Here is a 17,829-nt window from a genome sequence, read left to right on the forward strand (position 1 = left end):
GAGTTCCGCCGCGACGCCGTGGCACCAGTGCTGCAGAAACGGCTCGGAGGATTAATGATGTGTATGGCGGTGGTGTCGCCAAAAAAAAACATAATGCGTTTTTGGTTCTAACGTTTTTGTTCTGAAAATTTCGACCTGGAAAACAAGCTCCGTGGGCGGCCGATGTCCAAGGTTGATAATGAAGAATTGAAGGTGATAAGTATTGTCCTAATTAGACTAAACAGCAGATAATGAAAAAATTAAAATGACCTTTTTTGTGCAGATTGTTATCCTCTACAACATTTATTTGAAACGTTTTGATATATTTCTTATCGTTATCAAGTCATATTGAAAAATGGGGTTTTAATTTTCAGCCATTTTTTTAATTCCTTCATCACTTTCCCGACAACTTAAATAAAAATTTCTTTCTGAATATTATTATTCAAGTATTTGCAGACTTATTTTTATATATTGCGCCAAAACTGGTCACATCCTGGTTTAAATTGAAAATTTATTGGACTAATTGTTATTTCAACTTATAATATGTACTATATAATATAAAATTGTAAACTCTGTAAAATTGTTTCTGTCTCTCTAAAATTGTTTTTTAGAAGTTTGTTAAAAAACCTAAAACGTTATAATTTAAGATTAGGTAATTCTTAATAAAACACTCCAAAAAACGTCGTCTCTAAATGCAACGCAAGGCTAGTTAAAATACAGCATAAGTTAAGAATTATAAAATTATTTTGAAAATGCGAATTAATCGTTAATTACAAACTAAATAACTATTTTCTCTTGTGACTCAAAACGTTATTGCATTCTAGAATTTAAATACACTTTGAAAACTAATATGTATTTTATATTTACATTAAAATAAAAAGATTAAGTTAAATTTACAAGAAAATAAAATTATGTATTTTAGTTCCTATTATATATATTTCATAGATCCATTTTTTTACTACACACTGCAATTCTCTAATATTCTCTATACTTCAAAATCAAAATGGCTGCACGTTTTGGATCAAGTTTGATATTCAAGTCGATAAATTAAAAAATATAGTTTTTTATCGATATTTTAATTTTTGCCAAAACAATATTAATTTTATAATCACAATTTAGTAATACATCTATAATTATCATAGCTATGATTTTTGGAAGTGATTTACTTTACTCTGTCGCTAGTCTTACAATTAGTGATTCATGATGACGAAATATTTATCGCTATTTAAAATAATTATGTAATAGAAGTATAAATTATCACATGATATACAACACGGTATTATAAAACATTGTTTATAGTTATATATTTTTACGTTCTCTAAAGGCGCCATCCATATTCAATTTAATGTAGTCATAAGGCCTATAACTAGCAGTCTATAAAAACGCTTCCAACAATACCATTCATAATTAGTCAAATTCTGATAAGTAGTCTGTTTTTTTTTCTCTTCTTTTGACAGTCTGTTTTTTAATCCCGGAGACTAATTTGACATTACCTATGTTTATAGTTAGCTTTTTGTAGTTTTTAAAAAGAATTGTGGCACTAACAGAATTTAATATTAAATTAATAATGTATAGGTAATAATATATATAAGGTTGTTCATTATAATAGATATTTTGGTATTGAAATTACTATTTGTACGAAGAAATAGTAATTTTTTACAGTATTATGCTACAAACCGACATTTTTTTTCTTTTAAACAAATATTTTAAATAGTGTTTTATAATATATGGTCCTTTGGACCTCATGGCGTATGAGGTCATTTGTTTTATAAAAAAAGACCGTTGGTCTTTATTTTAACGAAAAATATGAAAATCTATTTTGATGCAACCATATATTATATTTATTAATATTATAGATATAAATATATGGTTGTTTTTATTTTATTATCTTTCTTAATTTTATCTTAATGCGTTTTAACTAAACACCCACACATTATTTCTAAGTAACCTATATAATTAGGTAATTAATATTGATTTCCGATACTGCCACAACCCTATTTAAAAATGAAAAAGCTTGCCCACATCTTACTGTCAAATTTGTCTCCGGGATTAAAAAACAGACTACATGTAATTTGTAACTTATGTGTGGAACATATTAAATAAAAAATATACAACTTTTAATGTGACAGTTTTGATCAACGAGTAATTAATGCAATATTTAACAAACCCAACAATCGTCTTCATCATTCTACAATCTTTTACTACTTTCTTAATAATTCATAGATATTTGTATAAATTTTATAAGGCAATTAAGTACTGTCAATAATTAATAAGGAAATAACTAAATACCTAGTAAACTTTTATTAAATTTAAATAATTTTAATGTATAATAATAATGCAATATGAATCACGACGTACTGTTGATAAAATGCATTCGGAAAACTAAATGTTTATCAATAATCTTACTGCCAGCCGATAGAAAATAACAGCGTGCGTAAGTCATGATTTTTGTATGAAACATCTTACTTTATTGTGCACGTAATATATCTTTTCGCCGCAAACTTAAAACAATTAAAGAACGTTGCAACTAAACAATTTAATTTTAATTTAATTTAAACAAACGAATAACAACTGTTACTCGAAACGAAGAATAATTTTTGTATGGTTAACTGCGTGACTATTAAGTTTGTTTGTGATGAAAAATATAACACCATTAATTACTTATTCCATATCTTTCTAATTATTTCTCTGTACTGTTTTCAACAAATTTATACAATTCGAACGATCTACCCATGTTGGATAAAAAAGAAACGACAGCGTTATTTTTAATTTTTTTTTAATATGGATAACTTATATAATATGCAAGGGATAGTCCCAAGTTTTATTTTTCTCTAGTGATAAAAGGATGAAACCATTCATAAATGGAGAATCACATTTTATCACCCGCTCAATAAATACAGTCAACAGTAAGCATAATCTTAAACAATTTTAATCTGTAAATGATACTTAGTCATTTTACAACTGTGGATATTAACTGACAAAGTTTGGAAACTAAAAAGTACGTCTACGGGAGCCGAGCTCGCCGTCGGGGACCGGGGCCGAGGCAGCCGGCGTTCGCCGCCGGGCGCCGCGCCGTCCGCGCCGTCGACGCCGCACGGGGCACTATGTACACGGGCGCGGCCGGGCCGACGGCCCCGCGCCGGTCACGCTCGCGCTGGACGCCGCCGGGAGCCGCGCCGTTGACGCCGCACTGGGCACTATGTACACGGGCGCGGCCGGGCCGGGCGGCGGCGGCGCGGCTAGGACGACGACCCCGCGCCGAACATGTTCGCGCTGAACGCCGCCGGCGCCGCCGCCGCCGCCGGCGCGCCCGCCCCGCGCGGCTTCGGCATCGGCGGCTGCAGGTACTCGTGCCGCGCCAGACCGAACACGTCGATGCGCTCCTCCTTGCGGTACGCCAAGCACGCTCGGATGAAACTCTGTGGACGGGACACATTCTCTTGCTAAACATACTAACAAAGTTTAGTTCAGTCACTATACAAGTGATGCCTATAAAAGTTAATTACACAAAAAAATTGCTGATGATGATTACGACGATGATTTCTTTACCACAAAATAATTACGAAGTAATTAAATTTAATTCTTAATAAGAAATTAAGGTCTGATATTAATTATTCATTTAAAAATAACGTACATTTAAAAAATATATAAAATTGGTTTGTCCATTACTTTGATATTTAATATATTGGTCACATGTATAGTATAAAAAAATAACCATACCTTAGCCTCGTTACTGACAGTAGGTTTATTGGCAAACTGCACTTCAGTCGCCTTAAGTATAGTATTCTCCTCGAGTATGGTGGCTTGGCTCTGATTGTGGCCGAAAGGCTTCTTGCCATATAGGCACTGATAGAAAATCACGCCCACACTCCAAACGTCCACCTTACTACTGATCTTTGGTGGGTTTTTGCCGACGACAAAACACTCTGGCGGCAGGTACCTGTAGCGAAAACATTGAGTTTGTTAATAGATAATTGTCACAAACTGCAAACCTTCACAGAACTCTTTTGTAAATTTATATAGCATCTAATTTTACTTTCCTTTATAGTTATTTAGCTGTGAAAATGAGATATTTTTCACTACATTGTGAAATTATGATCTGACACTAAGAAATTATTTATAATATCTAACTTTGCCTGCTTGAATTAGGACAAAATATGTTATAATTTTCCATCTGTATGGTGGTGAAGGAAAAAAAAATTAAAAAATTCATATTTATAAAAATAGTAACATACCTATAAAATTATTAATATATCCTAGTTTAAACATTTGTCATAAAATTATGTTAGGACTACATTAAGAATGTCTACCAAATGCAAAAATAAAAAATTTCAAATACATAAAACATTGTTACATACCAATAAGTGCCTGCGCCCTGACTCGTGAGATCCATTCCATGATCAGGGTTATAATTCTCCTCGTCCATCACCTTCGAGAGACCGAAATCAGTAATTTTGATCTCGCCACACACATTGCCCTCCGTCAGAAGAATGTTCCCTGGCTTCAGGTCGTAGTGGATCACAGGTGGCTTTATCTCATTCAAGTACTTTAGTGCGGACACCACTTGCATTACGATCGAACGCGCCTCACGCTCAGGAATCGTTTTATGCTGCGAAAGTTAGTTAAATATGAAATAATTTGAGAAATTTATATAAAAATTACATAATTTATACGCCCTGACACCTTAATGGTTAATATCTGTGGTAAAAAAAATATTACACTCATAATTTTATTCCAAATGGTCTTGACCTGGCTCACATAGATATGATATATATTATACTAATAGTAAAAAACACTCACTTTCATATTTACACATTCACACACTAGGAATTTTAAAAAAGCAGCATCAAATAATCATTAAAAGAAAGTTCAAAAAAAAACACGCGTTTCGAGAACCTACCCAATTTAATTCAGTTGAAAAGTTTTAATAAACAAGAATACTGTTAAATAGATAAACAGTATTATTGCGTTCAAAAGGATTTTTTCTGTTATGGTCTCCAATATAATCTAACCATTCTTTTGTAATTGAGGCATTTTATTGTATTGTCAAGAAACAAGAATGTTGTTTAGATTAATTAGAAGTAACAATTACAAATGTGTTCTATAAAAATATATCTAAAAGAAAGTTACTGAATATCAAAATCAAATTAAATTAATGTTAAGAGATTACCAGAAAAGGACAAGTTTGTATAAAGTCGCATGGGCATAATTCCATTTATGAAAGACAAGGTCAGGTTACGACATCTTATTACATTAATCACCAAGCCCATTTACCGAGCTTATCATTGGAATGGTTAAATTAGTACTAAAACATTTGCATGAATATTTATATTCATGCAATGCAATAAAATAACTTAAACTTCACAAATGCATCTTCTGACAGAAAACTAATAATAATACACAGAAATTAAATTATTTCGTACATAATTGAGTTACCTGTTTGAGATAAAAATCGAGATCATGTCCGTTGCAGTATTCCAGAACTGTACAAAACGAATTGCCATCAATTTCAAACACGTCGTATAATTTCACAATTCGGGGATGGTCAAGTGCTTTGTGTATGTTGTACTCCCGTAACGCATGTCTGCAATAAAACAAATATTACTCTGTATGATTGATGAAACTGTAAGTCAGTGATCTGATGAATGTAAATCTTATAATATTCGTCATTGCATAGTGAATAATCTGAAACCTGAATTTATTATGGATCATTCTTTGTATTGATACGCGGAGAAACAATAATTTATTGTATATCAGTATCAATGCACCAAATTACACTCGTCTATTTACTTATATATGAAGTGGAGGTGGACACGCCACATTATTATGGAAAAAATACCTAAATGGACAAAAGACATTACAGAGTGGTACCCAAGAGGACACATAGGAGGATAAAAAGATGGGAAGATGACATTAGGAAGGTAGCAGGAAAAGGTTAGACTCTCAGAGTGCAAGCGACCGAATGCTATGGAAAAACTTGGAGGAGGCCTATGTCACATCATGACAGAATGTTGACATTCAGATGTGGAGACAAAAAAAATATATAAAATATAAACCAATAGGACCACAGTTACTGCCTAAAGGCATGTATATATTTGTAATAAGGGCTTTCATTATTATTATTTACTTAGCAGTCAAACAAGTCTAGTTATTAATTATTGTTAGTTTTTACATATAAATTGTAAAATATCTTTTATATTACACATGTAATATGTTCCCCAAAACATATATAGGCCACAAAACCCTTGATTATTCTACTTATTCGTGTGAATGTTTGATAATACAAAGATTGTTATTAAAGATAATGAATACCATATTATTTCATTCTGTTCAAAACATGAACATTTTTGTGACTTATTTCATTGATAATCAGAACTGAAATATGATAAGATAGTAAATTGAATCAAAATGAAGAAGCAATTGAACTACTAGTAAACATCAACTTTGTACAAAATAAATGACATCTCATGCACAAACAGAATTCTAGATAAAATGCAATTTGCTCAAATATTTTAATATAATGTAAATAAAAAAAAAGTGCTCCTGAATAAATTAAACAAGTCTAGAAAGTGTAGTCAGGCGCTATGTCCTTCGACATTTTAGCTAGCGTACTTGAATCAAATTAATCAATAAGCTAAACATCAAATACAGAAGCAGTGGCAACATAAATGACGGAATATTCGAGGAAGGCCATGGAACCCTATACAGAATCCTAACTTCCTAACACAGAAGTTAGAATTTTTAATCAAAATCAAAGCCATTTTTAATATTATTGAATATTCTGTTACAGAAAAGTAACTACACACTGACATAAACATAACAAAGTAAATAGAATGTTTCCTCGTACGGACTCACTTGATATAGTTGGCCTTCTTGTCTTCTTTCCAGTCTTTGTTCAACTGATGCACTTTGCAGGCAGTGTACCGTTGCTCGCGCAGGTCAAACGCCTTGTGCACCTCACTAAACCCGCCTTTTCCGAGTAGCATCAATAACAGATACCTGGATAGATATTAGTTTTGTTTACTTCATCGTAAAAAAATACTATTTATTTTTTAACCACTGCACACAGCAATTATAGTAAAAATAAATTTTATTTAGGTGACGTTTGTATGTTTGGGGGTTCAGGATAATCTCCGGTACTAATATTGGTCTGATTTTCAAACTTCGTTTAGTGTTGGATAGCCCATTATACAACAAGGCTACAGGTCATATAACATCACTCTACAATCAATAGAAGCGAGAAATGTTGCAGAAATGAGGAAAATGTGATGCATACGAAGTTGCCAGTGAATTTTTTGGAAATAAATATATATATACTTTGATAATGCAGCTTTCTATTATGCTATTCTAGGTGAATGAATATTTAATATCGTTTATGTATTGATTGAGTCATCCATTGCACAATTATTTAAATTGTTTATAATCATATCTTATATAAGATATGTTGTTGTATTATTTTCTACAAAATATATATTAAAAAATGGTCGTCGTCCATCGTTTCGATGGACATAGTTTTGAGTCTTAACATAAATAATTGAATGGTAAACTACATATTTATAAAGTATTATTTTAATTATAGCAGGTAGTGATTCATTTAAATGTGGCGATTTAAAGTTTAGGTACTAATCCTGTACCACTAATGTACTACCTACTTGAATCGTTTTGATTAATAAAAAGATGACTAATTATGCATCAAATCCTCGTGTCACAGATTTGCTTGACTGAAGTCAGCTAGTATACTATACAATAACTTACCGCTCAGAAAGTACAGGATGTTGTGAAAACCGACTCTGATCCTCATTGTGTATTCGTTTTAGTTCTCTAATGTGAAGATTTCTTTCCCGTTCTAATTTTTCCATCTCTAGCTGCAAATCTGCATCTTCCTTTTTTAATGCACTTTGTCTTAGCTGTAATAATAAAGTTATGTTATGATTATAAAAAAAAATGTGACATATTAGAAATATCAAAATAATCAATTATGGACGCGTAAAAACGGTAACTTAACGGTTTTAGGTGAATATGTGTAACTAACTAGTCTTATTTTTTAATCCTAGAGACAAATTTGACATTACCTATGTTGCCATCTAATATAATAAATGTGCCGCTGGAAATAGGGTTTTAATGTAATTTTGAATACAGATTAACCAAAGATAAATAGAACCATAATATAATTCATGTACTAATTCAAGCATTGGTTAAAAAGCAAACCATGGAATTCAAATTGTGATATGTACATTAAGAAAACTGATTAACAGAACAAATTAATGTTCAATTTGAATTGCTAAAAACAACATTTTGCAATTCTTTGTGTCAGATTTATTTAAATTATAACTAGCTCCGCTCTGAAAACAATCAACCTAGCTAAGCCACGTTCATTGGCGTAGGTAGAAAAATAATTATAATTTTGTGATTTCACGCGAGAGAGTTCGCGCGATATACTTAAATCTTTTTTTTTTTTTAATCCTGCAATCGGCTTACAAAGCCTTTAACAGATTGGTTGTGGGACTGTTGACGGGAGAGAACTATACCTCCAGTGAGGAAACCGTCTCATCGGTGAATAAGATCCCATGCATGGAGTCTCTTAAGCCTTCTGCATTGCAATGGGTCTCGTAGTGCTGTTGCAAGGATATTGGTATGCGCCCCTATACGATCTCTGTATACTCTTGTTCTGTGCTCTATTTCTTCTCTGATTGTTCTCATTCCCGTGTACTCATGCAATTCTGTTGTTCTAATGAATAGAGGTGCAGCAGTTATGGTTTTGAGTGCTTTATTCTGAAACCGTTGCAAAATCTCTATGTTGGAATTCTTTGCTGATCCCCATAACTCGATGCCGTATGTCCAGATTGGCTTTATTATGGTTTTATAAATGAGTATCTTGTTTTCCATGGTTACATATGATCCTCTGCCCGTCAGCCAGTTCAGGTTTCTGAGCCGTGCATTCAATTGATCGCGATTTTTTTTTGTATGTGTGTTTTCCACGTTTGCTTCCTATCAAGATGTATGCCCAAATATTTTGCCGAATCTTGATGGGGTAAAATGTCATCTCCAAGTTTAATCGGTGGGCAGTTGTCTTTTCTCAGGGTAAAGGTGACATGTACTGATTTGCTGGAACTCACTTTAATGCGCCACTTTTCCATCCATTCATGTACCTTACTCAGGTGACTCTGCAAAACCATGGACGCAATGTTCGGATTTTCATTGTTGCAAAGTGCGGCAGTGTCATCGGCAAACGTAGCAGATAATATATTATCCGATGTTGGTATGTCTGCAGTGTACATAAGATACAGAATGGGACCCATACTTAAATCTAAATAATTTTTATGAAATAATTTTTCTACCAACTATATTATTATTATTATTTATTTGATAAAATAAAATAGTAAAATACACCCCTCACGATTGCGCGTGGTCCTGATCAAAGAATAAGGCGGCACCAGCTCTGTCAGAGACCCGTAATGAATATACCAAATAGGAAACTAACTTTTAATATCTCATCGGCCTCGTAGTACTCCTGCCAGGTCATGCTGGGTAGCGGATCCGGCTTGAGGAAGGTGGGCGCGTCGGTGCCGTTGTGCAGCGGCGGCGGCTGCGGCGTGGTGGGCGTGGACGCACTCGACGTCCGCTTGCCTCTCCCGCCACCACCTTCGCTGTTCGAGGGCCGCTTCTTGAACAGCAGCTTCTTCTGGCGGTCGATCTCTTCCTTTTCAGCGGTTATCTCCTCTTGCCGCCTAAATGTTTTACCGCATTCAATATTTTAATGTAAAATACAAATTAAATTAATTTATTTAGGTACATGGGCTTTATCATAAACATCTACCCATCGTCCGTCTAGTTAATTAAGATCTACAACCACTTTAAGGTTCTGAAAACGTTCTGATAAAATGTACAGGAATCTTTAAATTGATGTAATTGAATAAATGCCCTTAGAAGCACTTGAAATAATGAATGAAATTGTTTACTTGCTAATTAATTATAATGTTGAAGTTATTTCTATCATTTTCATAACTAATATGTTTTTTTATTATATATTTTTGCTGCTGCATATTTTCAATGCTTCTTTCAACGTGATTAGAAAGACCAAGGAGCTCAGTGGTAAGCGTCAGCTATACATGGACATAATAGCGTCATGTGACATGTTTTTATGTGTTGCACCCTGAAGACTAATGTATCATGACCTCCATACCCTATAATTTAACTGCCATAATACACTTCTCAAATTAATACTCAGCATACAAAGCAAGCGGCTTCATAGCCAAAACAGATGAGACAGAGACGATTTTTACCAAGTCTACCATGATAAAACATGTCGAAAAATTTATAAAAGAAACTGTAAATAGTAGTAACAAATTTAATAGTATAAATGTATACCTTGTAAGTTCTTGAAATGCATATCCATCAGTCCAATTCTCTTGGAAGGTGGCACCGACACGCTGTGTGACGAATTGACCAAGCCTTAACCGGTTCTGCATACACCGCTGCCGTGCCTCCTTCTTTTCTATAGTACTTTTCTCATTCAACAACTTTTTAACAACGTCTATACACTTATTTATGTGTGATTTATGTTGCTCTATAACCTGAAATTAAATAATTCAATTACAATCTACATTTACGCCATTGCATATATATCTATAATCTTGATCACTAGAGCATCCTTCAATCCACCCTTCTCTTGTTACACTTTTTATTCATACATGATTGACCCCTGCCATTTGCATACATGAATGTTAGTATAAATATCGTACTCAATTATGGCAAGGCTACTAAAAACATATTATTTTTTATATCTATCTAAAAATTCTTCTACATAATGGAATGTACCCCACATTTGTATCCAACCAACAACAATAACAATGTAATTTTAGGTAATTTTTAGATACCCCGAACGTAAACTGATAACACAATCGAGATGCCAGTGCTATAAGGCACACAATACTCCAACTTTAAGTAGTTGTTTTATTTTAATCTGAGAGCTAATACAGCTATTTTGTGGATATTGACCTTGCTCTGTGCTTGCACTTGATGCTTCAGTTCTTCATTACTTCTTGTTAATTCTTCTATTCTATTATTTCTTACTTCTAAGTCAGATGACGCTTGAGTTTCTAACTCTTGTATCCTCTGACATGTCAGTTCTGTTTGAACCTTTAAACAAACAAATAACAACAGATAGTAAATTTATTAATATTATACATTCTGTTTTGTTAGCAATAAGAAATATTTAATGTGTGAAATAATCATTTCATTGGAAGAAATTAAAATAAATCAATTGTGTTGCAGGATCAAACCAAAATGATGCCTAAAAGGAAACATTACTGTTACAATCAGTACATAACAAAAATAGAACATTAAAATTTTATTTTTAGAATAACTAACTTTCGAGCTTTTAAATATGATATTAAAAATTTTGATAGCATTGACAATATTCATTCTACGGTATTATTATTTTTTTTAAAATACAAATAAAAAAGAATACAAGTTCAAGTGATGTTAATTTTTTTTTCAGTAATTTAGATTTCTCCAATATAAATTAACATAATATTTAATATAAACTAAATTAAAAACATTATAATGGTTACAAAATTAGTATAAAGCAAAATAATGATTCAGATTATGAAATGTATCACACACAAATGATATATGTTGAATATAAACCTACCTATATAAACCATCAAATTTTAAATTCATTTTAGTATTATACTATACTGATAAACCCACAATTAATATAATAAAAAATATAAATGGTAAATTAGCATTTTACAATTTTTTTTCTATATATGAACATGTAATACGAATAACAATAGAATGTGATAAAAATATTGAACTATTATTAAGTTATTAAAAATAATTTATTATTATCACCAGTAAAATACGGTTTATTCAAATCAAAACTATTTTATATTTATTCAGTAATTATAACACTGTAGTGTTATAATTAGCAGACAATGTTAATTAAAGAAATAAAATGGCGATTATTATTAAAATAATAATATCTACCTGTTTAACAGATGTATGGGGTCGCTGCTGAGAAGCAGAACGTAAAAAATCTGCTCCCGTGGACAGTAACGACGAAGGTGACGGTGGGTACTACACAAATACATATATATTCTGTAGAAATGTCCATTTGTATGTTAATTAAATACATTCATGCTAGGAATTAAGATCAACCTAGCATCAGATTTTTAGTTCGGACAAATTCAATAATGTGTAAAAGCTATATTATTGGAATAGCAGAACAAGCAGTTAATGCAAACAAGTTGGTATTATTCAACTTAACATTTTGTTATAACAAATTATGTAGTATTAATAACACATGAGATTTCTAACAAAATCAATGAACATTTGTTTTTACATTAAATATAACATATACAAATTATTTTTAAAAAGGCCAAAGTTTTCAGAAGCTACCAGAGAATAAACACAAAATTATAAATTATGGAAAATACCCCAATTTCATAAATCCGGAATGTGATAAAATGAATAAGTATAACTATTTTCTTTTACAAACGCCTTTAATGATTACTTCATGCATCTTGTAAAAATATAATGACCTTCCCCCTTTGACAATCTTGCAGAGTAATATGCGACTTATCTTACAGTAAAACAATGCAAATACTTAAAATAATGGTGTTACGTTTTAAAACTTTACCGTCTAGAATATTCTATCGTAAACCCAGTACCACTAAAGTAATTTTTCTAAACACTATAGATAGATTTCAAATAAATAATTCAATTAATTTCGTAACTAACCCATTATTAGTGCAACTTAATTTTTAGAAAAAAATCAATAGGCGGTAATATTTTTGTCATAATTTGTTCGGATATTTCATATTTGATACATGAGATAAATAGAAATAATTACCATAGGATAATTAGCGCCCTGAGGTGATGGTGACTTGGCGCCAGTGTGTCGCACAGGACTGGATGAGGGATGTTTCGAGAAGTATTCTCGAATATTTTTGTCTGAAGAATTATGCCTCTGTTTGCCGCCGCCGCCCCCACCTCCGCCAACGCCCTCTTCTCCTGGAATGTCATATAGTAACATAATAAGAATTTTTAAATTTTGTCTTCCAATTAAAAATCTTAGGCATCATCATCTTTTTATAGTTCTCACTGTTTGGTGATTTTCACCGGTAAAGACAAGTCCATCACTCCATCAAAAAGAGAACATATAACATAATAATCTAAAAAGTATAAAGCATAATAATATTTTAGCAGCATAATTCACACAGCGCCATCTAGTCCCAAGCTAATCGGAGCTTGTGTTATGAGACTAGACAACTGATACAAAGACTGATACTAAAGGAAAGAACCCATATATACCATGCTGTTTGATTAGCCAGCTGTGCTTCAGTTGAAGAGTGTCATATATATAGAGATAATCAGTGAAATTACAAGTTAAGAGGTATTGCTTCTTTGTCTTGTTTAGCGAATAAAATATTACCTTTTCGTTTCCTTTTTCTTTCTGGCATAGCTATAGTAGGTGTTGCACCACTTGGTGGTACAAGAGCAGCGCCTGGACCTGCAGTCGAGCCTCGCATTGCAGCAGACTTTTCGGGAGTCAAAGCATCAACTTCTTTATCACTATGCGATGACCCTGAAAAATCATTAACTGTAAATCTCAAACAGACAATAATGGACTTTTGAATAATATAGAATTAGTTATTGTAATTATATTTATATGAGCAGTGGGTTCTATAAATGTAAATAGCTGATTACTATAACTTCCCCTACTTTTTTTTAGATCAAAGATGTATCAGCTGTTTGGATGATCAAAAGTAACAAACAGTTAAGACAGACTGAATGTACGGACAGACATACATTTATAATATTATAGTAGCAGTACTTCATTAATTTCAAGTATATATTACATTAATATGTAATTACACATTATTATCATAATAATTGTGCTGTTTTTGTCCAATCATTACAGTTGCTGCCATGTTTCTTTCTAACACTGACCCCTGCTATTATCTAAATATATTTTGATATAAATAAGTACCTTCTAAAATAGTTACTTAAAGCAAGCAGCAGTTACATGATTAAATAATGCTTTAAATACAGAAATAGAATTGTAAGGAAATATTCCTAAAGCAATTCCTTGCTTTCTTTAGTCTTGCATGCCTTTTGGGGGTTTCATGCATAAACATGATGATCTATGATTGAATAGAGCATGTCACATCCACATACATAATGAACGCTAAGTAGATCAAGTTATATGTCTCATAGGCCTGTAAATGTCCTCTTTCAAAGAATAAACAAAAACAAGATCATTTTTGTTTTAAGCACTGAATTAAACCTGTTATATACATACAACATTGTAACAAATGAGCAAACAAAAAAATATACTAGAAGCTTCGTTTTTAAATATTTTTGAACATACACTACAGTAAGTAGTTGAACATAAGTGTTGAACCAAGTCACCTTAATGTTTATAGCCATAGTAAACTTATTACTACAATTGATATTAAATAGAACACATCTAAATTGCACCAATAAACAATAAGAAAAAAATAACAATGTTAAATTACAAATTTTTGTTATTATTTGTTTTATACAATTTCTGCAAATTATGTAGCAATTAATAAAAACAGTATGAAATTTGTACACTGATGCCATGCTTAATTTAATTTTACAATCTAATTAATATTCAGTATAAAATTATATAATTATATTTTGCTTTTGAGCATAGTGTGGAGGGGAAAAACACAGAAATCATATAAAATGTAGATTCACAGTTAGACGGTTAAAGTGAAATTTGCAACAGTATTTGTAAGATATAAACAGACAGTTCACAGACAGACAGACACAATAAATTCAAAATGAGTCTAGCTACAACCACATCATGTGGGACTTACAGTAAGGAACCAGAGACACCAGGAACCAGATCACCTGATACAGAACTACAAGTCCGTGGTAAGTACACTTAGGTTACTATTTTGAATGGTGTAACAGAACTATATGAGTATGTCAATATTGTGTCATCTACATACCATGCTACAAAACCTAAAGTTGAAGGTTTTAATTTATAGATCAGTACAGATCAATATATTATATAAAGTTAAACAATTTCAAATATCATTAAATACATGTCAATATTGACTAAAAAATATATATAAGGTTGAAATTGGACGAATGAGGAACAAACTACACAATATTCAATGACTGTGTTATTTTTATAGGCATTTAACTTATCAGCAAACATTTCACTGTTCTGCAATATCAGAGGCTTATCGACTAGTTTAAATATTACCTATTGTCCATTCTTGCAGATTTTTGTATCAAAATTTATATATGATTTATGCAACAAATATATAATAATACTTATTAGCAAAACAAACGTGTCTATTAACTAAAACAATCATGATCATTGACTCACTTTTTGACAAGGAGCTCAGTAGGCCGACGTGGTTTACGTTAACTCCACTTTTATAGTCATGCATTTTGGCACAAAATTGTCTTGTATGAAATGAAAAACAGCACTTTCACAGTTCCGATCCGGCATTATACACGACAAAATGACGTCACAAATACTAGTTTGATTTTAATATCTGTTATTCACAGGTGTTCTACGAAGTCTCACAATTTGTAAATAAACTTTAGGCCAACGAGAAGCCCGGCATGTATCAAGCACTCACAATAATGAACACGAATCCAACCACAAACTTGCACTTTTATCACTAAATCACAATTTACCTGTGCTCATATTGGAGTCCTGACTGTGTAGTGGTTGCCCCGTGTTGACAGTAGTTTGTGGTGCCATCTGAATTTGTGACCCAGCTGACATCTGTAAAGAAAAATGGCGTCTTTACATATGACTCGGTCACTTTATTTTCACTTTGCTTACAATGTTATTGATTATAGAACACTCTGAATTATTATCGTTTAAACTCACAAATTACGTGATATGAAATGAGTCCATGATAACTATTTTATTAATTTCATTTCGTATAAATAACCTAACTAGTTTGACAAGTTGTAAACGCCAGCCGCGACAATCGGATACGCATCCGCGGGGCGCGGTGTAGTGGAAGGATGGAGGGGGGCAGAGTGGAGATCGTCACGAAGTTTGCTCCGAATGTAATAATAATAACAACGACGGGCGAGGCGCCATTTTACAAGGATACAAGGCCGAAAAGTATTGTCGAACCACTGGAAAATACTAAACTGTTCATTGATCGGTAGAAAGCAACAAATAATATATCAAATTACAAACCAATTCTGCAAATACAAGCTCGCCATTGAAATACCAAAATTATAGGTAAGAATATTAAATATTTACGGTCTTATTCATAAAAAAACTTATTGAAGGTTTATAGAGCTCATTAGTTAAAACATTCATTAGCGCTATTGAAGGTTTATAGAAGTGCGTTATTCATAAACCTATTATAAAGCCTCGCTAACTAATAGAGGTTTATAGGACTGTTTTTATCATTATGTTGCAATCTTGACGTTGGACTGTTTTACCATATACGCAGGTGACGTAATCAGTGTTGCTATTTTAGTTGCTTCACCACTAAATCTAGCAGAATTAACTCCTCCAGTATTGAACAAATTATGTAAATTAATACATTTTTATACATTTTCCTATTGAATATATATAAAATTGTATTTTTTTATTGTAATTGTATTTCTATTTAATAAAGTTAAGGGAAGATAGAAGTATTTCTACATAGTTTTTAAATATTACAATGATTTTTGGTTTAAATATGCATGTATTTTTATGCAAATTTTTAATATAATGGTTTCAAGTAGTTTTATTAATTCATTAATATTGATTTAAATATTTTGTAAAACTCGAGGTTTCTTTGCTATATAGTGGATTCAATAAAACATCGTTGGCAACACTGGTTCTGTCAAAACGATTGTTTTATTTAAAATTGCATGTTATAATTTACGATTGGTTTAATATAGTTACGTTAGAATTAGAATTAACGGATTGATTACATATTACGGATTTCATTGTCTAGTAAATTTTAAAATGGATAAACAAAAGAGAGCACGAAGCGAAAATTGGTTGGAAGACGACAAGGTAAGATTGTGTTTACTTATCAATATTTGTTAATTTGTCCAGTTTTGGATCAAGTAAATTATTTTTTATGTACGACTTTGAATTTCACTTGTTTTAACTTTTTATTACATTCATTTAATGCATACCTTATTTTTGATAGAATTTATTGTTGGAATTGATCCGCGAACGTGTCGCCGTACTAGAAAATAAGAATACGGATACGAATACCAACAACTGTAAAAAGAAAGGATGGCTGGAAGTTATGGATAGGTTATTTATTATTTGTAGAAGCTAGCCCGTAGATTAGAGTAACTTGCATGCTTAGTATAATTTTATATGTGAATTGTTATTGCTCATGTACTTACACTTCAATATATTTTTCAGTTTTAATGCAATGTGCAAAGGTAGCAGACGCACATTGCAACAAATAAAATCAGTGGGGAGTCATCAAAATATGTAAAAAGAAAAATTTAGCAGACCAGAGGCGATCTCTGAATAAAACTGGTGGAGGACCACCTACTGTGACTGTTCCAGTGGACAGTACAGACATATTGGCATGGTTACCGCAGGAGTTTTACGTGGACACCAATCTATATGACTCTGACGCTAAAACAGGAATTCCAGATGATCATGTAACCTATTTTTTATTTTTTCATTACATATAATATAAAAAGTAAAGGTAGTAAGTGTAGGTTCATTAATCATTGTGTTCATATTTCAGATAAATGAAATAGATGTACCTGTAAGCGCTGTAAGTAATATATAATATGTAGTATCTATTATATCATGACATCAATGAACTCAGCATAATGTATATTATATAACATATATATATTATTTTTATA

The 17,829-nt window shown here is 32.0% G+C and overlaps 1 protein-coding gene across 1 annotated transcript in view; it reads right to left on the reverse strand.

The window, feature by feature from the left end:
* Positions 1 to 3,203: 3,203 nt before the first annotated feature.
* LOC131850726 (serine/threonine-protein kinase tousled-like 2) overlaps positions 3,204 to 17,829 on the reverse strand; it is a 36,440-nt gene continuing 21,814 nt past the window's right edge. Inside the window, exons 4-16 of the mRNA XM_059201068.1 lie at positions 15,670 to 15,760; positions 13,418 to 13,570; positions 12,836 to 12,996; positions 11,971 to 12,060; positions 10,978 to 11,118; positions 10,348 to 10,553; positions 9,461 to 9,707; positions 7,735 to 7,886; positions 6,835 to 6,978; positions 5,416 to 5,563; positions 4,338 to 4,588; positions 3,700 to 3,919; positions 3,204 to 3,398 (exon numbers count right to left, since the gene is read on the reverse strand). Coding sequence (XP_059057051.1) covers positions 3,219 to 3,398; positions 3,700 to 3,919; positions 4,338 to 4,588; positions 5,416 to 5,563; positions 6,835 to 6,978; positions 7,735 to 7,886; positions 9,461 to 9,707; positions 10,348 to 10,553; positions 10,978 to 11,118; positions 11,971 to 12,060; positions 12,836 to 12,996; positions 13,418 to 13,570; positions 15,670 to 15,760 — 2,184 coding nt within the window. The 3' untranslated portion in view covers positions 3,204 to 3,218. The remainder of the gene's footprint in view (positions 3,399 to 3,699; positions 3,920 to 4,337; positions 4,589 to 5,415; positions 5,564 to 6,834; positions 6,979 to 7,734; positions 7,887 to 9,460; positions 9,708 to 10,347; positions 10,554 to 10,977; positions 11,119 to 11,970; positions 12,061 to 12,835; positions 12,997 to 13,417; positions 13,571 to 15,669; positions 15,761 to 17,829) is intronic.

This window comes from Achroia grisella, unplaced genomic scaffold, assembly GCF_030625045.1.
Source record: "Achroia grisella isolate CSIRO2021 unplaced genomic scaffold, CSIRO_AGI_Agris_v1 utg779, whole genome shotgun sequence".
Taxonomy (NCBI): domain Eukaryota; kingdom Metazoa; phylum Arthropoda; class Insecta; order Lepidoptera; family Pyralidae; genus Achroia; species Achroia grisella.